This window comes from Benincasa hispida, chromosome 12 (genome assembly GCF_027475165.1).
Source record: "Benincasa hispida cultivar pf3 chromosome 12, pf3_genome.v1.1, whole genome shotgun sequence".
Lineage (NCBI taxonomy): Eukaryota > Viridiplantae > Streptophyta > Magnoliopsida > Cucurbitales > Cucurbitaceae > Benincasa > Benincasa hispida.
Genome location: NC_143489.1, coordinates 27,706,342 through 27,731,566, shown reverse-complemented (window position 1 = coordinate 27,731,566; position 25,225 = coordinate 27,706,342). Strand labels below are relative to the sequence as shown.

Here is a 25,225-nt window from a genome sequence, read left to right as displayed (position 1 = left end):
AAATATCCCATTCGATGACCCTAAAGGGGAAGAGTAAGTAATCTCCTAAGGAGAGCCTTGACTTTACTTTTGTGTGTTTAACTAAACTGTACACTCTTTGTACTAACTTAAACATCAGAGTGCGGTAGACTCGACATACACCAGCTAGAAACTTTCATACAGGCCAGCTCAAAAAAGCAAGACTAAACCAAGAAAAGCGAGCAAGAGGTCAAACTCGCGAGAAACTTGTGATGTCGACAAACGCGTGCAAGTTTTATGCACCAACACCATGGATTTCACTTTCTTTGAAAACATTTGAATTCCTATTCAAAAATCTAAAAGCAAAAACTAGTTTTCAAAAACTAATTTTTATAGTTTTTAAATTTTGACCTGATTTTTTAAAACATTGATAGTATAACATAAAAGTTTAGAGGTGAAAGTAAAGTTTAGAAAATTAGTTTTAAAAAACCAAAAACCAAAATTTAAAAACTAAAAAAAATAGCTTTTAAAAACTTTATTAGTTTGTGAAAGTTTAACAAATAATTTAAATTGATTCTGTTGTAAAAGTTTAGCATCTAAGTAGATACATTATTAGTTTGTGATTATAATTGATACAATTTCAAATTTCAAGAGTATGAATATAAATTGATTTTTCTGTCGTGATATGTTGTTCAACTAAAAAATAAATAAATAGAGCCTTATTTAATAACCAATTTCTTTTATTTTGTTATCTACTTTCTATATATGATTTCAAAATCCAAGTTAAGTTTTTTAAAAAATAATAATAAATAAAGGGAAAAAATTCAAAAACTTATTTTTTATTTATAAAATTTGATTAGGAATTTTAGTACCGAAAGATGAAAATTATAATTAAAAAAAAATCAAGTAAATAAGTATAAATTTAACCAATAGAAAACTAAAAAGAAATGAATGGGTCTTCAATGATTTCTTTATTTTTATTTTTTTTCCTTCTTTTCTTTGAAAAAGAGAATGGAATTGAAGAACAATGAGTATATGACACGTGATATGAAAGTGGATTTACTCTTCAATGGGGAAAATTAAATTAAGAAAAAAAGTAAAAGTAGAATATAGAAAATAAAATAAAAACAAAAAGCATCCAAAGCAAAGATATTATTTCGTGAAAAAACGGCGACGAAACAACGAAAACCGAAGAAAAAAGGAGAACTGGCAGTGGCCGCTGCAGATCGGAGACTTCACCGGAGTCTAATTAATTACAACAATGGCTACTTCTTTGCTCGTAATAGTCATAATCGCTTCTCTTCATCTAATCGCTTTCGTATTCGCCATCGGAGCTGAAATGCGCCGGAGCACGGTATCTCTCTCCCTCTTTTCTGATTTTTCTCTAAATTGAGGCTTCTAAAACCTTCTGAGTTCTTGTTTATATGCATTTATGGACTGAAAAGGCAACGGTAGTGCCGGATGAGTACGACGAGACTACTTACTGCGTTTACGACTCCGATGCATCGACGACGTACGGTCTTGTAGCGTTTGGTTTGTTATTGATTAGTCACACAGTGCTTATGGTAGTCACAAGGTGTCTTTGCTGTGGTAAAGGCTTGAAAAGTGGAGGATCTACTGTTTGTGCCATCATTCTCTTCGTCGTTTCTTGGTATTTTCCTATTTTCTTGCTATCTCAAATTGAATAGAATATTAGTGATGGATCTGTTTATCTTGGTTTTTCCTAATTGCTGTTTCTTGTTATGTGAATTGAATCATTTGGCCTAGAATTTTGAAGTGTTTTGAGTAAATTTCTGCTGATTGGGGGGTTTGTTTATATATCTATATTACTAAAAAGTAAAATTATGGGGTGATTAAATTCCTTTTAGAACTTCACTAATTTAGTTCAGATCATATGGAAATGAAGGTACTATAATCCAAATAAAATTTCCTTGTTCAAATTAATATTTGTTACTGAATACCATTGTTTACATATGTCCTGAGGTGTTGAATTATGTTTCTGCTTAATTGCTATCACAAAGTGTTTGTATGAGGATATGATTGAGAGACTATTACTCGTATACACTAGTTTGGAAGTATGAACTGATACTATGACTCTACTAAGCATTATTTCACTATTAAAAATCCAAATCCAAAACTCTAAACCTCCGTTTGGTAATCATTTGATTTTTAGTTTTTTAAAATTAAATTTATAAACACTCTTTCCACCTCTAAGTTTCTTGCTTTGTTATCTACGTTTAGTTTTTACTTGTGTTTTAAAATTTTTTTTTTTTTTTTGGAATTTAGCTAATAATTCAACTCTTTTACTTAGAAAATATACAAATTATGGTAAGAAATTAAGAAGATATAGGATTAATTTTCAAAAATAAAAAACCATAAGGTTACTAAACCAGGGCCAAGTTGATTCATTATGGTAAATCCAATCTCTTTTTATATGTTCTTTAACACTAAATTTTGAAAAATGAAACTAGGCATCTCTTCTTAGGAGCTGAGTCTCTGTTGCTGGCTGGGTCTGTGAGGAATGCCTATCATACAAAGTTCAGATCAGCATTGTCTCTCAAGAACTTGTCGTGTGCCATGCTTCGCCGCGGGGTGTTCGCAGCTGCAGCAGCTTTGACATTTCTGTCATTGGTGTTTTCAATCCTTTACTACACGACGCACGCGAGAGCCGATACTGGAGGCTGGCAGAAGCATCAGAATGAAGGCGTCGGCATGGTGCCTTCTAATCTTCCACGACAAGAGCAGCATGATCGAAGAGCGGAAGAATTCGAGAAGGTTTAGCTATGGCAGGATTTGATCATTAGACTTTATGCTGGGAAAGACAGGTAGAACAAAATATTAACTGGTTGTTGTTAAACTATGAATATGTAAAGTGGTGGCTGGTATATCATATATGTTTTGTTTTTTAACTGTGGACTCCAAGATTCAATGCTTAGTGAATTTTGGACCACTCATTTACACTTACACTTCCAATATTTAAGGTTTGGTGTATTTTCCAGTTTGATTATGAAGCTTTCAAATATTCTCTCTTAATCACTTTCCATCTCTATCCATCGTTTTTAAATAAATTATTTATTGAGGCCTTATCTAGGCAAATATTTAATCTATTGAAAATAATACTTGGGTTAGGAGTGAGCATGATGGACCGAAAAATCAAATCAACCAAATCGAAGTCGGTTGGTCAAGAGAAGAGGGGCTCGGTCGGCATTGGTTTGAAAAAAATCCAAACCGGCATCCTTTAAAAAAAAATTGAAGAATTAAAACGAGGTTCGGTGACAGTTTAATCGAAAAATCGACTCCGACCGACTGTCATATACCCCTATTTGGATGTAACTTAATCTACATACATCTTACAGCTTCATCTAATCACATAGAAAAGAACAAAATTAAAAATATTATAAAAAAAGATTGTCACATGACAAATAGCGATTGAACTACTGGTGGACTGTAAAATGTGGGGTACAATCCCGAATGAATCCAAGTATTTTTTTCTTGTTTAATATTTACATCTTTGTTGGATAAATATTGTTTAGTACTTGAAGGACCAATAAGTGGATTGCTCTGGATAATCTATTATATTTTTCTTTTTTCTTTTTTCTTTTTTTTTTCTTTGGTGAAATGAGGTCATCTATTTGATATAATTTTTTTTTTAATTATCAATGATTAACTAACAATATCACTTATAATAGTGTTGTCACTCTAAATATAGCTCTTTAATTTAAATATGTATTTTTGATCAAGAGTATAGAAGATCTGCTTTACATATTGTCGAACTAAAAAATGGATGAAAATGTTTGTTTTATGCCACGTTTAATTATTTAGAAATTGAGAAACTTAGAGATCATTTGGTAATTTTCTAGTTTTTTTTTTCCCTAAATTTTGGGAAATAGAAGTTGCTTTTGGAAACAACCAAATCAAGGTTATATATATCAGTTTTTTCGAAACATAAATAAAAGCATTATTTTATTATTTGTAGTTCTAAAATGCATAATAAATAGGGTTATTTTTAAATATAGAAAAATGAACCAAAATATTTATAAAATATAGCAAAATTTTAGAACTATCAATGATAGACGTTATCAGTATCCATCAACGTCTATCATTAATAGTTCTAAAATTTTGTTATATCTCGTAAATATTTTCAACAGTTTTACCATTTGAAATAATTTCCCTAATAAATATGTAAAAGCAAATAAAACATAAGCTTTTCAAAATTTATTTTCATATAACACGTTTCATCTGCAATTTAAAATTTTAGAGAACAAGAGTGAAAAAAATTACCAAACATGTTAATGTAAGCGAGAATAAAAATAGTTCTCAAACAATGTATTTTCTTTTTAAAAAAATTGTCAAGCAAAGATTCTTTAAGACAACATTAAATATGTGAATTCAATTAGTGAATCATTGCATGTATAAGATTGAGCTATTACAAAAAGCAAGACCAAGAAGATACAAGAGGCTTTCATACTATATCTTTAAAGATTAGATAAAAGTTGTCTAGTCTGAAAGATGAGACGGAAGACGAAAACTATGCATTATTTGTGAAAAAAGTGTTGTCAAGTGTGCACTGCATAGAAATGCATGATATCAAAAAACCTTGTGAAACATGCTCATCAACTCAGCCACCTTGTAGATGAATTATTTAAGACTATTTGGAGCATTTTTACATTTTTAGTTTTACATTTTTACTTCTCAATTAGTATCCAATTCAGCTTCAAGTTCCTATGTCTTATTTTTTTACAATTTTCATTTTATTAGATTTAAATGACTTTTGAGTATTTGGACTTTTAAACGTTTGTTTGACTTTTAAAACGTTTTGTGATGTCTTTCAAATTTTAGATCAATGATATTAAAAATTTTGAGTTTATTTAACCTCTTTGGTTTTTTTTCTTTCTTTTTTTTTTCCTTCAAATATTGTTTTAGATTCGATGATTAAACCAATTCATTATATTAGTCTTGATTAAGCTAATTTTGGAATGAATTATTTTACGATCTAAGAATGATTATCATAGATTTTAAATCCTAGAAGGACCCTATACCTTTAATTTTACATAAATCAGGCATTGTGAGCAGTCATGGATCGGAGAAACTTCATTAAGCAAACCATCAAACTAAATATTCGAAAGTTTAATTAAAAAATAAAAAAGAATTTAAAACCAGAACAGAATTTAATTTTAATTTTGTTACAAAAACTGTTTCTTTTTGTTTATTTATCCAAATGGTTTCCAAAAAAAAATGCTAGCATTTTCATTCATTTCCTTAAGATATTGACAGGCTGAAATTTAATTACACTTGAATTCTTGAAAATGTATGAATTTAAAACAATGAAAATCAACAATTCATTAGGGTTGAAAGGGTTGAATTACAAGTATAGTACCCAAACTTTAAAATTTATATCCATTTAGTCCCTAAAATTTCAAGGATCCAATAAATTTTTAAACTTTTAATTTTGTGTCTATAACAAATCTTTGAAAAATTCAAAATTCTGAAAACTCATAATATCAAATAAAAATAAATTTGAATTGTATGCCTTAGTAAATCAATGAATTTTATAAAATTTAAAAGTTTAAGAACTAAGTTCAGAAACTATTCCTGATTAGTATGCACCTAAAGGCTAAAAGCATTTTTTATCTCATGATTATTTAAATAGAGACAAGTTCACTAATTCTAAAAATTGATTATAGGTCAGAAGTGAACTGTGTAATTTGAAATTCATTGGAAAGAAATAAAAATATATATATATATTAAAATGTCTCATGAAATTAATAAATGTGCACGTAATTCAAGGGCCCAAAATATGAACCAAAAACTATTATCAGTTTAAATATAAATTTTTAAGAAAGCACTTTAAAATACACACACTATTCCAATTAAAACACATGACAATCAATCAACAACAATGATTTTTTTACACAAAATGCAAGGTTAAAACCATTTAAGCAATGCATTCATGAAACATTTTCCCCTCCTAGGATAACTGTAATGTGAGAGAATGATTCCTCCTATTTAAATTCCCTTCATATTGTACATCTTTTTGCATTCAAGAAACTTTATGAAACAAGTTTCAAACTAGATGAACATAAATTCCAAAATGCAAATAAATAGCATGAACAGCCAATACATGCTGCAGATACTGGTTGCTAATAATCCATTCTGGTCATTATTGATACAAATTTGAAACTCGTAAGCAATGTATCAATCAAACCTGCATAAAGATTCAGCCCTCCCCATTCAAACAAATCAGGAACAGAATGATTGAGAGCTTGAATAATGATGGTTCATTGATAACGAAGCTCTTCATAACAAATTATACAGTTTTCAATAGCAACTAAGGTGCATAAACAAACATTCAAATACATTGGGGGGGATCCATAGCTTACTCCTAACATAACCTTCCTATCAAAAATCCCCTCTCCATAGTTTACATTCTAAACATCATCAGGACAGTAAAAAGGGCCTGTTTTTCTTTCTTTTGGGTTTTTTTTTCTTTTTCTTTCTTTTCGTTTCGCCTACAGTTAATAACTTATAGGAAAAAAAAAACTCAGTAATTAAAGAGAAAAAAGAAAGGACAAAAACCTACCATGCAGCACAAGCAGCAGCAAGTAGAACCAACTTTAGGCAATGTTTTTGCTACAACTTCTACATCTTCATCCAACTGCTGTATTTCAGCTTTTTCTTTATAGCCTTTTCCCCTTTTGACCTTTGTTTTTGTTCAAGTCGCCATCCACCCACCTCACCTCCATCCCATCACAAACTTCTCTTTTCCTTCCTTTTTCCTCCCTTTTTTGGTTTTTTTTTTTTTTGGTTTTTTTATTCTTTTCCTTTTCCTTCCAATTTTCTGAAAGTAGAACGGCACCACAAAGAGCAAATTACGACATGGTAATGAACTATTCCACCTTTAGGTTTTAGGCATTGTAGATGTTGCAAGGATTTCATTTCACCTTCGGCTGAAGAAGATGAAGTCGGGGTGATTTACTTGACGATCTCTTAACCACTCCTCAGCATCCTGCAAAAGTGAATTTGCCAATTGCCACTCATATCCACCATTTGGAGTCCATAAAGACCCTCTAAACTTGTATGAAGCTAGACCAAAAACTGGTAGGGACATCTTAGGGATACCATCTATCTCACTAGGATACGTTACTACCGGACCTTGAACACTACGTGCCCCTGTAAATAAAAATATATAAAGGATCAGTGTCAAAGGATATAAAATGTAAGCCAACGTGAAGAGGCCCAGTCATTTCATTTTTCAGAATCTGGAAACAACTCGTCCAGATGAAAATATGTTTGTAAATTCGCTAAGTTGTATGGATGGAGCACTAGAACTTGTCATAACGTTACAACACCATGAGGAGACAATTACCAATTTATTACAAAATCAGAACTCAATGGACGCTGTTTTTGGACAAAACAGTTCCAATGTGAAGACTAAATCTTCTATATAGAATTATCTAATATATAAGCCATTGATATTTCCATTCTTATGCCAAGTCATCCATGAATATTTGTATGTAGAGACCAATTTCCACTCAAGTTGGAGTAAATAACAAAGAAAACAATAAATTTAGCAACGATCGTACTCCGTATAAAATAGTTTCAATGTAGAAAAAGATGAAAATGGAGTTGAGAAACACAATAGAGATTGCTACTTAAATCTCCAAGTCCAAGCATAGTCGGAGTAGTGTTTGAAGCTGCCATCAACCTCAGTTAAAACAGATGAGCAGAGACAGTGAACTCCATATGCAGAAAGGGAGGTAAAAAGCATTACATAGCACAAAATAAAGTAGGGTTTGAATGAAAAAAGAAAAAGTATCCACACAAAAAATTAGACGCTTAAGAAGCAGAAGGAATCTTCAATTACCTCCCATTGGGGAAGATAGATGATGAAAGGTGAGAAAGCAGGCATCCAGATCCCTTAATGTTGGTCCAGTTGGAATCCTGTAAATTGGATACCTACAAAGGAACCACCAAAGCACGATAAGTTATGCGTGCATGTATAAAAATGTCGAATTAGGTTCAAGGCTTGATAGTACCATGCCACAGAAAACCAGCTGGAAGGCAATAGATCACAACTTCGTAATGTCTTGAGCTCAGGGAACTGAAAAGCAAGATCTGATATCTGGAGAAAATATCAAAACTAGAGTAAGGTTACGAGTGATGAAAGGAAAGGATTTAGATATTTTATTTCTTCTGATCTCAATAGAGGCAAAGAGAGAGGGAGGGGTAAAGCATTAACTTGCCTTATCTGCCAAAGGTTCACGACTATAAGGCAAATCACGTTCAAGATGCTCAAATAGTAGCTGGCCTTGAGAATTGAGAGATTCAGCCTCATCACTAGAACAGTCTTCTTGAAGTCCAATTAGCTGATCCCGAAAAGATATCCTATCCATTCTACGAAAAAGCTCAGAAGATAAATGGTGATGATTGAGTTGCTTCCCCATGTATTTTAGTGCGCGTTCAGGTTCTGAATCACTACTACCATCACTACTAGAATCTCGGAAGTCACTATCACTGTCCTCACCTGGTTGCCTACATCACATAGGTTCATGTTTAAATTACTAAAGTATTCAACATATTACGTTTCAACTCAATGTTAGACTTAAAACACTTAGCAACTCAATTGCTAAATCAAAATACACCATCCTTAAAATTGAAGCAGTGAACTTATGCAGGGCTCTTATTGAATATTTCTGACACAAAACCAAAAAATAATTATCATAATCCGTCAATATGACAATGTTTGCCTTGTCTCTTTGCCCCCTACACCAGGTTGCTTACTTAGCAATTATGACATGGCTAAACCAAATATTAGCTATCAACTCCAATAGTTCTTTTGATCAACAAAAATCCTTGAACAGTTCAATAAACATGCTAGTTATTACATATGGTTAGACCAAGAAATATATATATATATATATTTGTTATGTATGTCTGTATATAAGACATTAGAGAAACTGACCGTCACTTGAACATTTGATTATATTGCCAATAAATCATACTAACAGCTTATCAAAATTAAATTTTAGACAGAATTTATTTCCAGTGAAGGAGAATACCTTGACTTTGCAGAGGACTTCAAGGATTCACCATATATCTGTATACCAGATAAATATGGTACATAATATTGGACAACACTGTCACTGTCGTTTAATACAAGAGGCACACCTGCGCCATAAGCACTCCATTCCTTGAAAGACTCCCACAAATCACCTAGGACAAAGTATGGTTGAAATTCCACGTCACAGGTTCTCCAACCCTTCATCGTTGTCTGCAATTAAAGACATTTGGAAACGAAATCAGGGGAGATGTTGATTATTGGGACCCTTTATTGAAGCGTTAAAGTGGATCCTAGCTATGAAAAACAACCCCTCGCTGATCATTGATGAACTTGAGGCGATAAGTAGTAGGGGAAGAAAAGGAAAGCAATTAAAATTCCTACTGGAATCTGCATTTATCCCCTACATCAACTCCCACAATCAAACTGGTTTTCTTCTTCACATAATCTTTTATTTCTCGTATGGCTCAGAATTGTTACAGAGAACTTAAACATCAATCAGTAAAACAAATTGTGGCCGCAGATTAGAGCTAGGAGGGCCATACTGAGAGCCCCAGAAGGTAAAAACTAAAAATATTTGGAAATCAACTTTTTGATACTAAAGAAAACAAGGGAAAAAAGGAACCCAAATTCCGATAGGTTCAAACCTTTGAGAGGTACTGTGCAGGTACAGATGGCGCGATGGACTGCAAGAACCGCTCGAGATTACTCAACGACGACACGACTGGCTCAAAAGCCGACATCGCAATGGATTTAGGGAGCTCTTCACACCCATCGCCGTATTCGGTTTCTCTAATCACCGAGGACACCACGCCCGGTTTAACGAGAGGGGATTGGCCAGCAGAAACGTCGCTCTGAGCTCTCCGGAGCTGATCATTTTGACGGCCCTGATGCGCCCTACGGGCCTTCGTTGGATTGTAAAACCTATCGTCACCACAACCACGAGCAAACTGCAAGCCTGCACCTAACATTATATTTCCAAAACCAAACGAAAAAAAATGGCTCTGGAAAATGGCAATCGGCAGTCGTAGAATCCTCAATAAAAGTCAACGAAAATGCAAAACCGAAAAATTCTCGCTACAGACTGATCGGATTAGAACGAAAATCCCTAAACACAGAAGAGCCCGATTGGATGGGAGATAGAATTAGACAAACAATCGGCTACCAAAATGTGAGAGACGAAAAACAGAGCCCTCTGTAGCTCGTCAAAAGGAACACAAAAAAGGGGCAAATCGAATCGGAGAAGATGAATTTGAATGAGAAAAGCTTAGAGAGATTGAAAGGGAATGGATCTAATACAGAGAATGAGGGTTTCAATGGCGTCGAAAGAGAGAGAGAGCAATGGAAGGAAAACGAAGCGATTGAAGAAGAGAAAAGGAGAGAGATGGAGGAGAACCAATGCGCCGGTTTTTTCAAGGAAGAAAATAGCCACTAATTCATTTTAACATTATTATTTTTTTATTAATTAATTTTATTGTTTATGTGTATATATCATAGGGTTGTTTTCAGACAACATTATTATTTATGTGTAAAATATTTATAAATATAATAAATTTTTACTGTTTATATAGATAGAAATAAACTACTATTGACATGGTTGTGATTTTTCTATTATTTATAAATATTTTCAATAATTTTATAGTTTAAAACAATTTTTCTATATATATGGATTATATTATAGTCTTCTTCACCAACTAAAACAAGTGCCCTAATTTAATTAGGATAGACTACTTGCTTTAAAATGGAAAGACAATTATATCCTTTCCTCAGAGGATTTTTAGTTTATACCTTTTTTTAGATTGAAGTTTTTGAATTTTTTTTTTCTTTCAAAATTTCACTTTAAAGTTGTATTAATTTTAATTCTAATTTCATAATGGTTGAATGTTAATATAAATTAAAATATTATTTTGATCTTATAATTTAAAATTTATTCAATTTTAGTCTTATTTTAAATATTCAATTTTAGTTATCTTAAATTTTGTTTCTCCTACTTATTTATTACTATTAATTTTTTTCTGATATCTATTGACATTTTTATTATAATTTTTTAAGACATTTTTGCATGGAAAGTATTATAATTATTTACCCAATTTCAAGGAAAAAAATTAATTTGAAGGATTAAATTTAATATTTGATCAAAATAAATGGACTGGAATTAAACATTTGAAAGTACATATATTAAAATTTAATGAATCTCAAAGTACAAAGATCAAAATGAAAGTTTAACCTACGAATTATTACAATTTTAAACATTAGTATGTTTAAGGTAAGGACTATAATAACCACTACTTGCTACTGTAAATACTATTTTGTATTTCTCAATTAACTACCGTCAAAAGTATTTCAAAACTACATTCATCATTTTTTATTATTTGCTACCTTGTTTACCATTTTCTTCTAAAATTAAGATGGTTTACACCTCAAACACATATCATTAGAAGTCAAACTAAAACAATTTACACCTCAAACACAATTTATTATAACCCTACTATAATAACCTAAGATTATAATAATTAACTCATTATCTCATACACTTTCCAAGTAAGTTCTCACTTAAAAAAAACATTTCTCTTATAAGTTTAATGATTTATAAAACATATGTAGATTATGAAATTGATAAAATATTAGTTGAAAAGACATTAGATCTATTTTTCTTAGTTTGTAAATTTTGGCAAAATTTTTCAATGAATAATTTGTGCATTGGTTAAACTTTTTTTAAAAAATTATTATATGAAATCAATGAATGTATGAAGATATTTAGCCAATAATTTTATTGTTAAAAAATTGGTTGGTGAATTAGTAAAAAGTGAACCGACTTATAAAAAAAATTGTGACACTTATTTAAGTTTTCGATTCAATTTGATGAAGCTAAGTTTAGGGACCAACTTGATATAACCTAACAAGTTATGGTTAAATTTTTCTTTTTTTTTCAATCTTATCTCTATAATTCCTCCAATATTTTGTTAAATTATAATTTTAGTCTCTAAACTTTTAATTTTATGTCTATATCCTTAAAGTTTCAAAATATCTAATAAATTCTAAATTTTTAATTTTACCAATAAATTATTAATTTTTAATTTGTGCCTAAGGAATATGATAGATTTGAAATTTGAAATTTGAACTAATCTATTATATAAAAGTTTGAAATTAGATAAATTAATTGATCTATTACATAAAAATTAGATTTGTCAATATGCATTTGGTAGTAATTGTATTTAAAAAGATAAAAACATTAGTAAGTATGATATTTCATGTTATACACTCAATTATTTTTGTTAAATTAAAATGTGTATTATATAATATATTATAAATTATACGATATTATAAAACAATAAAGAAATTTCCACAAATTGAAAAAATGTCAAACTATTTAGTAAACTTCTATCGGTTTCTATTATCAATAAACACTTTTGTTAAATGATAAAAAAAAAATTATAAACAATTATTAATAAAGTTTTAATAAAAAAATCAAATGAATGTAACAGTTCAAGTACAAATCATATAGAGTTGTTTTCAAATAAAGAAAAATTAGCCAACTTATTTATAAATATGGCAAAATGTCGTTATCTATTTATAGACTGCGATAGACTTCTATCACCGACAATTTGCTATACTTTATAATATTTTCAGTATTTTTACCATTTAAAACAATTATCCAAATAAATATGAAAATAGGGTACCAACTTTAAATTTTTAAGATAAGGCTAGGTATAAATTTGGACTTTCCTCTCCCACTACAAATTTCATATTCGACCTGTTTGATAGTTCATTGGAAAACATAAATCTAAGGTATTGTTTAGTAACCATTTCGTTTTTTATTTTTGGTTTTGAAAATTAAGCTCATTTTCTCTTCATTTCTTTTATATACAATGGTTGAATTCTAAGCCAAATTCCAAAAATAAAAAAACAACCTTAGAAAAGCTAAGGCCCCATTTGGTAATCATTTTGTTTTTTTTGTTTTTGTTTTTAAAAATTAAGCTTATGACACTACATCCACCCCCAAGTTTATTTCAAAAGTCGTTTTTAGTTTTGAAATTTGGTTAAGAATTCAACCATTATATTTAAGAAAGATGCAAATCATTGTAAGAAATGTGATAAATAGGCTTATTTTAAAAACAAAAACAAACAACCAAATGTTTACCAAATGGGGCCTTATTTTTTAGTTTTCAAAATTTTGCTTTGGTTTTTTAATCCATTGGTAACAGATAACAAAATAAGAAATTTTGATGTGGGATTATTGTGCATAAGTTTAATTTAAATATTTATATATATATATCAATTAAAAAATAAAGATTAAATGAAAATAGAGTTATATTTGATATTTTTATATGATTCAAATTTAAACAATTATTCGAACTATGTAATACTAGGTTGAGTATAAATTATTATTAATTAAATTTATTAACTTGGTTAAGTTAAAAAGTGTATAAAATCATTATTTTGTAATATCATATAATATATAATATATTATACAATACAGATATTAATTTAACAGAAAATATATATGAAAAAACCCATTTTTATAAGGTCCTAAACTTCTAGCAATTTAAAAATAAATGAATATTAGATGGATCAAAATGAACAAAAACCAAAAGTATATGAATTAAAATAATATTTAAACCCATTTTTTACAAGGTTCTAAATTTCTTGCAATTTAAAAATATACGATGTTGTTTATGTGAATCCCTTTCTTAAAATTGCAAAAGGATTTCTAAATAGGCTAACTTATTGTTTTGGCCATAGAGACTCATTTTACTATATCTTTTTATACCTTAAAATATTTAAATTTAGACTTAATAAACCTTCGTCGACATTAGCTTATGGTTAACTTTTGCTTAAAAAAAAATTGAGTAGTTCCCTCTCAAATATTCGAGGATTATGAACATAGATCATTTTCTTTCAATAAAAATTATAATATTATTCAAAATTAAATGACTATCTAACAAAGTTGTATATAACGTCAGATAATTTTCAAACTTCAAATGGCTATGGTTAGATTTAGATCTTAAATAACCATCTATGTTAGATGATATGTAATTAAATTTAGGTTTAAATCCTATTTTAGTCCCTAAACATTTAAAAACGTCTATTCTAGTCCTTAAATTTTTAAAAAGTACATACTTTGGTCTCTACTATTAAACTTCTGTAATTCTTAAAACAAAATGACGAGATGACTTGTATTTGTAGGCGATTAGGCGGAAATAAGTCAGTCACACTAAAAAATGTAGAGTTGAAATTTGAATAAGGTGGTAAAACAATTTTCTATAGAATTCAAAAGTCACTTTGCATTCAAGATTTTGGTCGATCAATACTTTATTGTGTGGGTTGTTGGCATTTTACTTCACCTTCATTTTGCTTAACACATGCTAGATGCAATTTTATCAAATAGTTAACAAAATTTTATAGTAGAGACTAAAATAAATACTTTTTAAAAGTTTAGGGATCAAAACTGTTGTTTTTGAAAATTTAGGGAACAAAATATAACAAGATTCAAAGTTCATAGACCAAAATAGGATTTAAACATTAAATTTATTTTCACTCATCATCTTAAGCTTTTGTGTCACTTTGTGATTTAATAGGATTTAGATATTAAATATTAAAACACTGTAGATTAGTTTAGAATATTTTGGATCCAAATTTCGTTATTATTTTCTCTCCAATTAAATTTACTTTTCCACGTACATATATGTGTTTTATAATCAGCTTCTTTAAATATATGATAAAATTGAAAATTAGAAACAGTAATTACAGAAATATTTTTTAAAGTTGGTTAAAAAAAAGTTAAACACGACTTTGAAAAAAAAAATAAGGCAAAAATAATAGGCAAAAAAACACTTATAATAAATTGGTTGAAATATTAGAGAGGGTAATTTGGTCAATTTGGGTGTAGAATAGAATTTTGGTGGGCCCCATTAGTCAGAACCATCTAATCGGGAAATATTTAAACCCATAATAAAGAAGGACTATCATTGGTCGGATTTGTTAAATGAGGATTAGTTAGTAAGGCAGTTCGTGACACGTGTAAAAATGTTATTTCGACACGTGTCAGACTAGATATTAATCTTATCTCGTTCGATTATTTGAAGAGGGACCAAAAAATATATGTTGGTTTTATATATTTACATTTACTAAATTACTGTTACTGTTATTATTATTTGCTTACCTGAGACGCGGCAATTTAAGCGGAAGCGCTGACAGTTGACAAAAGATAGAATTTGAACAAAAATCAATATTTATATTATAATAATGATTTTTTTTTTTTTAATTCTTGAATTTTAAGGAACAGGTACATTCATAATGATAGGTCTAAAAGATATTTCTTTCCATTAATTAGATTATTTTATTATTTTAAATAAATTAACATTAATTAAAATAGCAATTAAAAAGAAAAATGAAAAACCTTTTCTCTCCCCTCTCCCTAACCAACCCACACCGTGGCCAAAACTTTTTCCTCCTCTCTCGTCTTGAGTTAATTCTAGTGTCGACAATCGAAATGGTGGTCACATTCACTGTGAACACGACAAACCCAAATAAAATCGTCAAGATTTATTATCAATCCAAATGTATTTAAATTTATCATCAACCCATATAAAATTCATGCAGACAATTTCTAATAGGATCGTTTGTACTTTGATGAAAAATGTGGTGTGTGATTTAAGCAAAATGGCTTCTATAAAAAAATGATGAGGAATGATTTTGTTTTTCTTTTAGTTTCCATTTTTCCTACTCTATTTTAGTAAATTATAGCAAAATTTTCTATTCAAATTTGCTCTTTGTTTCTCTTCAATTGGTCACCATTCCATTATCAACACTAGAATTAACCCAATTGTTTTTTAATTGAAAATTATGTTAATTACGCAGAAGAATGAAGACAAAGGGAAAAAAGTTCTAGCAACGGTACGGGCTTGGTTAGGGAGAGGAAAGAGAGGATTTAAATAAATAAATAAATACTATTATAATTATTGTTATTTCAGTTAAAGTAATAAAAATAATTTAATTAATGAAAATAGTGACCTTTTAACATCATTATTCAAAATTGGGGACTAAATTGGTCAAATTGAAAAGTATTTATTTCATAAAACCCAAAGACTAAAAATACATTTTTCCCTATAACAATAATACATGATTCGCGTTTTAAAGGGATTTTCAAAATAAACAATTTCCTAAAAAATGAAAAAGCTAAATACATCTTGTATTATTATAATTTGAAGTTTATGCTTGAAAAATGATATTTTAGGCTCTATTAGATAATCATTTAAATCAGGTTTAGCATTCCATTTATATTAAAAGAACATTCAATACTGGATCATAAATATTTTTTGTCCAAAATTGATAATTAATCAATGCAAATTTCAAATTGGGAGTTTTAGATAATTATCAATAACATACATCTTTGACACTTTCCATTTTAGTTGTATCAATAATTGTGAATACAACTGAAGTCTCACATTAGCTATATAAAGAATAATCATAAGTATGTAATATAGGACGACTATCTCTAATAGTATAAGGCCTTTTAAGTAAAACCAAAAGTTCAAACTAATTCACTCTTTTATGATGAAATATAAAAAGATGGGACGTTTTAATAACAACTTTGAGAAAGTAATTACAAATTAGATTCTAGTATCTTTTTTAGTACAATCGTGGGATGGAGGATTGAACCTCCAACTTCTAGGGAAGAAGGTTTTGTCAATTACCACCACTAAGCTCTCTTCAACAATTAGATTTTAGTGATTGATAATTGATCGTTTGAAACTTTTATTTTTATTTTTTAAAGGGAACAACAAAAATATAGGTCATAAATAGCATCTTTATCCATCCCAATTTCATTACATATATATAAAAAAAAATGACTTAAAATATTAAAAAAGAGAAGAAATTTATCATATGATAAATTATGATTAAATAATTTGATGAAATGCATAAAGATAGGTGCAACTCGAGATATACCTAACTTTTTTTCTTAAAATAGAAGCATGAAACAATTCATGAGTGATAGAGTACTTCTTTCTCAAACAATTTAATAATGAAACACAATAAATATTTAAAATGTCGATGTGGGGTCTCTAATTTACCGAAATAACAATTGAACACAGATAAAATGTTGGAATTTGTAGATATTTCTAAAAAAATTAAAAAAAAAATAAAGAAAAGAAAAGAATGTCTTTATTAATAAATAAATACTTTACGTTGTTTAAACAAATTTCCTATTTATGTTACATTTACATTATTGACATTTATTGCTTAATTTTATGTTTCATGAATTTTTTTAACAAATAGTATGAATTCATCCTTCATGTCAATGTTGAACTAATAGAAATGTAAAAATATCGAAGAAAATTGTGACATCAACGAAAATTTAATACTGTAAATACAATCGATAAATAAACCTTTTTTTTTTTGTAAAAAAAGAAAAAGAATAAATGACCAAATGTGGTATAATTTTGTCGAAATCTGTTGTATGAAAATTAAAAGACTTTACTAAAATATAATTTATACTATGAACAAAACATGTGAGAAAAATGGTAATATAGGAAAAAACTACATTTCCAAATTTTGGCATGTTTGGTTAGATTATATTTTGTACATTTTAAGTACATTAATCAAATATAACATATTATTTAGGAATCAAATATAATATATAGTTTTATCTTGGTTGAAACTCACATGCTACAAAAGTAAAATAATAATATCATGGATCTAAGGAAGAGGATAAAGTAACAATAAATAATAACTTGTCGGAACGAGCTACGGAGGAAGATAATTAAAGTGGTCACGTGCGTGGGAAAATTAATATATATATACAAGTATTATTTCAATATATATAAGAATTATTGTTTTTATTTATTGCCTGCCACTATCTCTTGAAAATAGTTTTTTTTTTCCTTGTAAGAATTAAAAAAGAGGTCTTTATATTTTGGAAAATTCTTATAAATAAAAAAATTCTAAAAATATTTATCTTTTATAAAAAAATAAATAAATATTTTATACTGTATAAATATTTTTAAATATTTTTTTATATTTAAAAAGTTCAAATTATTTTTTATTTAGAATGACTTCAATTCGGCCACCAAATTTTAAAATTGTCACACTTTAACGGTAAAATTTTGAGTCTAATTTTATTTTATATTTAATTTTTATTTGATATTTAAGTTTCGATATTTTATTTTATCATTAAATTTTAAATTTGATTTTTATTTCATCTCTAAATTTCATTATTTTATATTTTTACCCATAAATTTTCGTTAACATATTTAGTCATTTATACATTAAAATAATTTGTTGTCCTATAGAATTTGATTTTAAAAAAGATTTTAAGTGAATGATGTTTTTTTCTTAATATTATAGACTCTTTTCTAACTATGCTAATTGTATTTATGTTTTAGAAAGTTTTTTTCTTTTTTTAATTCGATGTTGTTGATGTCAAACTATGAACTTAACATTCAATGACAACCACCATAAATTTATAATACAGGAAATTTGTATAACAGTTTGTTGTTTGTCATACAAGCTCTAGTGCCTAAATTAACAAGGAAATCTTTGAAGCAAATGGATAATTTGAGTATTAAGGTTGACTTAACTTCTCATAGGGATTTTGCCACACATTTATAGTGTTCGTTGACCTAAACCTCTTCCGTTAGGGTTTCTAAGTTATTTTTTCATCTTATTATTCTTCTTTACTCGTTTTGGGGCATCTCTCATTCGGTGGACGTTTTGGGTAATCCTCGGCATGGGCCGAGGCCGAGTAACGTGGCATATCACCTTCCTTTCCTGGACTCAAATTTGTTTTCGACTTTTCCCTCATTCTTTCATTCTTTGATGTCGTTAATATTCAACATCCAAAATTACTTATAAGAGATATAACCACACTTTATAATTCTCTATTTTCTTTTGCTAAAACAATACTAAGAGCATTTCTTTATATGTGTGTTTGTTCCATCTCAAGCACTCCTCACTCTCCCTATATCCAAGTGTCAATTTTAAAGAAAAAGAACCATGTATCACAATATTTTTAGGAATATAATTTTCTAAAAATATATAGTATCATTTTTTTAAAAAATAATCTTAAACATTAATGAAAATTTCCATAAAATTTATGAACTACTATTTTTGCCCATTTTTTTTCCTTGTCTCCACATGATGTGAAGCTTGGTGGTGGAAAATGGAACTTTATTTAAAAATTTTAAAATGGCAAAAAGCCACCATTGAAATTGAAACCAACTAAAAAGGGACATATAATAAAGTTGGAAAGCCAATTTGTCCCCCACATTTATGAGGTTTTAGTGAATTGAACCTTCTCACCTCCATATCCTCTTCTCCATCACATGATTTCATTCCCTTTAAAAACCAAACAAATAGATAAAATTTTGGTTTAGTTATAAATTTGGCCCTTTATGATTTGAAAAAAAATAATAAAAATTTAGACTTTATGATTTTAAATTATAATTTATTCTTCATAATTTGATAAAATCTCATAAATGGTCGGTACAATTTGATATATTTCTCATACATATAAATCATAGGAAATAAATTCTATTTATAAAATATAGAGACTAAATTATAAATTTCTTCAAATCATAATGATCAAATTTACAATCTAACTCAAAAGTTAGTAACAAATATGTCTATATCAAGGCTAAATATATAATTTTGTCTCAATTATTGTTTACAAATTTTGAATTTTAGTCTCAGTATTTTAATTATTTTTTCGTTATGCCCCTCTCATCAATATATTTTTAAAATTGAACAATGACAGATTGAGTTGGCAATCACATATAAGTGAAGAATTTTGACAAATATCTTGAAAGTTTTTTTTTTCCCCCTCTCTAGAACCCATTAGTTTAGTATATAAAAATGAAAAATACATTTTAGTTTTTATCCAAACATTAATTAGTCGTGTATTAGCGGACGATATATATATATGGGCCCGCGATGCATTGACATTCGAAATCAAGATATTGGTAATGGTTTGTTTATATTTAAATCTAAATTATGTCTAATATATGTAATTTTGCATCTTACTTGGATCGGAAAAGGGTGACACACAGATGATCGGTTCGATCTATTTCTTTATCTCCCCATGAATCGTATGTTTGTAACAACGGGGACAGAATTTTCTCAATTCCAATCGACTAGGCGTATTGTGTCGATTCTTATGAGTAATATATCTGAAAATCCCCATTGATTCCTTATTAATACCGTTTCGAACACAACGAGTACATTCCAAAATAACTATTACTCGAGCATCTTTACCCTTGGCCATGAACCTCCCTTGGATTTTTGATTCACGCAACTCTTCCATTTTCCGATCCAAAATGAAGAAAAAAAGAGAAGTTGGTAACTCGAAATAAAATTATGAAAGATTTCGTTACAATCAAATATAAAATATAGTAATACAATGATTTCTAAATTGAGAATCCCAGTACAGTTTTTCATTTAAGTATCTTGTATGATATTGTATGATGTATTATTCATTAGAGGAATCAGTGGTACTTAAGAAGTTAGATGTAACTACAGGGGTAAAACGGTAAATTATGTTCAAATAAATAACAGGTAAAAATAAAGGATGAATTCCACTTTAAAAGGACATCAATTCAAATCCTGGATTTTCTCTGCTACCTATTTTTACTAGTGGAGTAGGGTTGACTTAATCCATAGGTTACACCTTTCGCTTAATACTAGAATCGACAATTAAAGCATTTGAGGTTACATTAATCGTACACGACAGAAGGAATTTTTTTATTTTCAAATTGACCTCCAAGAAGCGTAGATTTATTTCAATTATTGTTTTCTTTCTATCCCGAATATTGTGTCTTTCTACTAAGACGGAGAGTGGTAAAGAAAATTGAAAAAAAAATCATTAAATAAATATGTGTATCTAGGGGTAATTCACTTTGAAGCAACTATTCCCTAGATACACACGTCGTGATATTTTAATGATATTTTATTTATTTCACAATTGAATCAATTTAAAAAAGACCTAAAGTTAGGGATTTATCAATCGGTAATGTTGCTCCAATACCCAACCAAAGGGCTATTGCGGTACCAATAAAAAAGACGGTTGTCGCTACTGGTCTAAAAATGGTACAGTTAATAATCCCCGAATACCATTAAAAGAACACCCAATAACTTATTTGGCACTGTACGAAGTATTTGAAATACGGTGGAAATACTATTCTATATCGGATTTCTTATTGCTTTTGCTGTCAAATCACCGATTATACCCTTACATACATGGTTACCAGATACCCACGGAGAGGCACATTACAGTACTTGTATGCTTCTAGCTGGAATCTTATTAAAAATGGGAGCATATGGATTGGTTCGGATCAATATGAAATTATTAACCCACGCCCATTCTATCTTTTCACCCTGGTTGATCATAGTAGGCATAATTCAAATAATCTATGCAGCTTCAACATCTTCGGGTAAACGCAATTTAAAAAAAAAAAATAGCTTATTCCTCCGTCTCTCATATGGGTTTCATAATTATAGGCATTGGTTCTATAAGCGATACGGGACTGAATGGAATCCCATTCTAACTAAGGATTCTTGTGGTTCCGGAGAATCCAGCTACAGGAGAACCAGAACGAAGAGCTTTCCCCCTTTTTCCGCCCGTCTCTTTGGTCTTAAGAATACTGGTAATCGAAAATCCAGGATTTGAATTGATGTCCTTTCATTAAGTTCTCCTAAATTGCATTGATTTATCCTAAAGATTTCATTTCAATTGGAATTTGGTTATTCACCATGTACGAGGATCCCCGCTAAGCATCCATGGCTGAATGGTTAAAGCGCCCAACTCATAATTGGCGAAGTTAATTCAGCTAATACTCTTATACCCCCAATTAAGGATAGTCTATAAAAAACATTTAAACCACGATTATATGACCAATTATATATTATATTTATAATTTTTTCAAAAAAAAAAAAAATTATTAGTAAAACTTTTAACAAATGAATTACAAAAATTCAAATTTTGTAAAGATGAATAAGGGGTGAATTCAATAATATAGGCATGTTGGCATTCCAGCCTTCCTTCTCCTTTCAGGCCCTACCCGAAAGAGAATCTAGTGTTTCTTAGTCGTGAATATCTGAATGGGACGGTTTTGTTGGGATATCTTATCCATCTCTCCAAGAAAATATATATCTCCAGAAAATATTTTGAGTTCAATCCTTTTTTTTTTCCTTCACTTGGACCAATCTGCCTACTCGGCTTCTTATACTTAAAGTTAATCGTGTAGCTACTCCAATGATACTATTATTCCGTACCATTATGGAAGAAGATTCAGGTAAAATATGTACTTCCTCCGGAATGAAAAAAAATTGATTCACTTTCATTTGCATTTGGTATTTTGGCTTAAAATCTTTGACTCCTCGATACTCAATCAAATCCTCTTTTTTTTAGGATTGAATGCACCCCTATAGTCCAATATTTAGTAATTCCTGAACTATGTCTACGCTAGTTCAAATCCAGCTCTACCCAATAATTCGTGTATCCACCATAAAATGATATAACCTATTTGTCCTACAGAAATGCTTGACTTGATATGAAAGAATAAAAAAAAAAAAAAAATTATTCATTGACAAATTGATTATCAATCAATTTGACAATAACGAAAAAATGACTATTAATCCATACTCCTCACATTAAAGTACATGTCTCCGCTCTGCGCATATCAATCTATTAATCTATTACTCGCGTCTCTGTCTGGTAGAATATGACAATTCGAATAAAAAATCTACATAGAAAGGTTTGAAGGAAATTAAATCAACAACATATGTTGTACACTTTATTTCCCTGGGATTATAGTTCAATTGGTCAGAGCACCGCCCTGTCAAGGCGGAAGCTGCGGGTTCGAGCCCCGTCAATTCCGATGGATCCAAATTCAATAAAAAAAAAAATGGGAATTTTTATTTCTTCAACGTTATTGGTAGCATCATAGTCAAGATTCGAAGGAATAGTATGATAAGTCCCAAAAGATCTTTCCATTTTTATTATTAATATTGGAAAGTGACTTTTTGATAGTTGAAATAAAGTGAATTAGACTTTGATTTGTTTTATCAATTCTTTCTTGATTTGCTTCATTATTGGAAATGGATTTAGTCAATTTTTTTTTATTGAATCAATAAAAAGTTGTCCATTAACCCTCGGCATATTAATCATACATTGAAAGATATCTATGTATATGTTTTCAACAAAAAATTTTAGAAAATGATGCAATTTACGAATTAATCGTACATTTCTTTTTTTTAATATCTTGAAAATATTTTTATGAGATTCAAATATTTTATCATCATAACTTATTTTGTTAGGACTAATATTGATTTTTGTATTTAGAAACTCTTTTTTCGTGTCTTTTCTAATTTTCACTCGTTTTGGCACTCCCCGTGCCATCATAAGTGATGAAGGATCCCACTTTGTCAATCATAATATCAAAGAGCTACTGCAGATCTCTGAGAACTATTTCCTGGATCCGAAAGAGAGTACTTGGGTTCTCCCAATAACTAAAAAGTGTATCATGCGGGGTTCGTGGTGGTGGAGGAATTGGATCGGAAAAAAGAGGGATTCCAGTTGTAAGATATCTAATGAAAAGATAGAATGGGCGTGGGGTAATAATTCCATATTGATCCGAACCAATCCATATGCTCCCATTTTTAATAAGATTCCGGCTAGAAGCATACAAGTACTGTAATGTGCCTCTCCGTGGGTATCTGGTAACCATGTATGTAAGGGTATGTAAGGGTATTTCCAGTGCAAGTATGATGGTCTTAATGATGATCCTACACGTATTTCGCGTGTATCTTACTGGTGGATTTAAAAAACCTCGTGAATTGACTTGGGTTACAGGTGTGGTTCTAGCTGCATTGACCGCATCCTTTGGTGTAACTGGTTATTCCTGGTTATTCCTTACCTCGGGACCAAATTGGTTATTGGGCAGTCAAAATTGTAACAGGTGTGCCGGAAGTTATTCCAGTAATAGGGTTGCCTTTGGTAGAGTTATTATGCGGAAGTGCTAGTGTGGGACAATCTACCTTGACTCATTTTGTAAAATACTTTTCTGAGATTCAAATATTTTATCATCATAACTTATTTTGTTAGGACTAATATTGATTTCTGTATTTAGAAACTCTTTTTTCTTGTCTTTTCTAATTTTTTCAATTTTTTTTAGTATGGTGTTTGTTCTATCAGTCAGGTCTTTCATCATATTAGTTCATTATACTTATATTGACAATTTCAAAAAAACTATTCATACTATGATCAGGGTGACACACGTGCTACAATGGCCAGGACAAAGGGTCGTGATCCCGCGAGGGTGAGCTAACTCCAAAAACCCGTCCTTAGTTCGGATTGTAAGCTGCAACTTGCCTACATGAAGCCGGAATCGCTAGTAATCGCCGGTCAGCCATACGGCAGTGAATTCGTTCCCGGGCCTTGTACAAACCGCCCTCACACTATGGGAGCTGGCCATGCCCGAAGTCGTTACCTTAACCGCAAGGAGGGGGATGCCGAAGGCAGGGCTAGTGACTGGAAAATTGTTAGGTATGAATATGTTAGATACCTGTGACTCGATTGGTGAAATAGTATCTCTCTCCAAAAAAGCATGTTTTTTTTTTTACCGCCGCACAAAGAAAATATTTTGTTGCGAATGAACAAGATATTGAGGAATTGTCCATACGTAAAATCATAATTATTGATACGGGCCTTTTCCACATAATCCACATAAAAAGGGAATCTTTTGTTACAATAGAAGTAGAAGTAATGTGGATTATTCAAGAATCGAAGTCGAGTTGCTTTATAAAAATGGACGATTTAAATTGATGTAAAAACATTTTTTATAAGAAAATATAACAAAAGTTTAAGTTTATACGATCATGAATGTTAGAGGTCAAATTGAGAAAATTAGAAGTCTTTGTTGATCTAAACAAAATGTAATGAAAACCATCGTGAGTTACTGTAATGGTAAATAAGGAAACATATATTGAATAAAGTAATGAGAAGGTCACGAGTTCATTCCGCAAAAAAAAAAAGAAAAAAAAAAGAAAAAAAAAAAGAGAAGAGTAATTTATCTTTAAATTCAAATTATTATATAAAACTAACTATAATAAACAATTTAATGATAAAGAATTGTATAAGATTAATAAACCCAGGTATTGTAGACATTCTCTCATTTCTACCCCCAAGTATTTTATTTATTTCCTATTTATAAA

General features: G+C 29.7%; 2 protein-coding genes and 1 non-coding gene across 3 annotated transcripts; 2 read left to right on the top strand and 1 right to left on the bottom strand.

The window, feature by feature from the left end:
- Positions 1 to 907: 907 nt before the first annotated feature.
- On the top strand, positions 908 to 2,991 carry LOC120066990 (uncharacterized). Its single transcript, XM_039018332.2, has 3 exons — positions 908 to 1,312; positions 1,404 to 1,609; positions 2,430 to 2,991. The coding sequence occupies exons 1-3, from the start codon at positions 1,220 to 1,222 to the stop codon at positions 2,737 to 2,739; spliced, it is 609 nt and encodes a 202-aa protein (XP_038874260.1). The 5' UTR covers positions 908 to 1,219; the 3' UTR covers positions 2,740 to 2,991.
- Positions 2,992 to 6,213: 3,222 nt separating this feature from the next.
- On the bottom strand, positions 6,214 to 10,479 carry LOC120066989 (uncharacterized). The gene is made up of 6 exons (XM_039018330.2): positions 9,664 to 10,479; positions 9,018 to 9,229; positions 8,202 to 8,490; positions 7,995 to 8,080; positions 7,823 to 7,914; positions 6,214 to 7,128 (listed from the first exon to the last, which is right to left on the bottom strand). Exons 1-6 carry the CDS (start codon positions 9,985 to 9,987, stop codon positions 6,896 to 6,898), a joined length of 1,236 nt encoding a protein of 411 aa, XP_038874258.1. The 5' UTR covers positions 9,988 to 10,479; the 3' UTR covers positions 6,214 to 6,895.
- A 12,337-nt stretch (positions 10,480 to 22,816) lies between these two features.
- On the top strand, positions 22,817 to 22,890 carry TRNAD-GUC (transfer RNA aspartic acid (anticodon GUC)). The gene has a single exon. It is a non-coding gene; the product is annotated as a tRNA-Asp (tRNA).
- The last annotated feature ends 2,335 nt before the right edge of the window (positions 22,891 to 25,225 follow it).

Coding starts and splice junctions, on each gene's coding strand:
- LOC120066990 (XM_039018332.2), top strand. CDS start 1,220: ATGGCTACTTCTTTGCTCGTAATAGTCATAATCGCTTCTCTTCATCTA. Junction 1,313..1,403: donor CTGAAATGCGCCGGAGCACG/GTATCTCTCTCC, acceptor TGGACTGAAAAG/GCAACGGTAGTGCCGGATGA. Junction 1,610..2,429: donor ATTCTCTTCGTCGTTTCTTG/GTATTTTCCTAT, acceptor AAATGAAACTAG/GCATCTCTTCTTAGGAGCTG.
- LOC120066989 (XM_039018330.2), bottom strand. CDS start 9,987: ATGTTAGGTGCAGGCTTGCAGTTTGCTCGTGGTTGTGGTGACGATAGG. Junction 8,491..9,017: donor AAGTCCTCTGCAAAGTCAAG/GTATTCTCCTTC, acceptor TATGTGATGTAG/GCAACCAGGTGAGGACAGTG. Junction 8,081..8,201: donor GTGAACCTTTGGCAGATAAG/GCAAGTTAATGC, acceptor TATTTTCTCCAG/ATATCAGATCTTGCTTTTCA.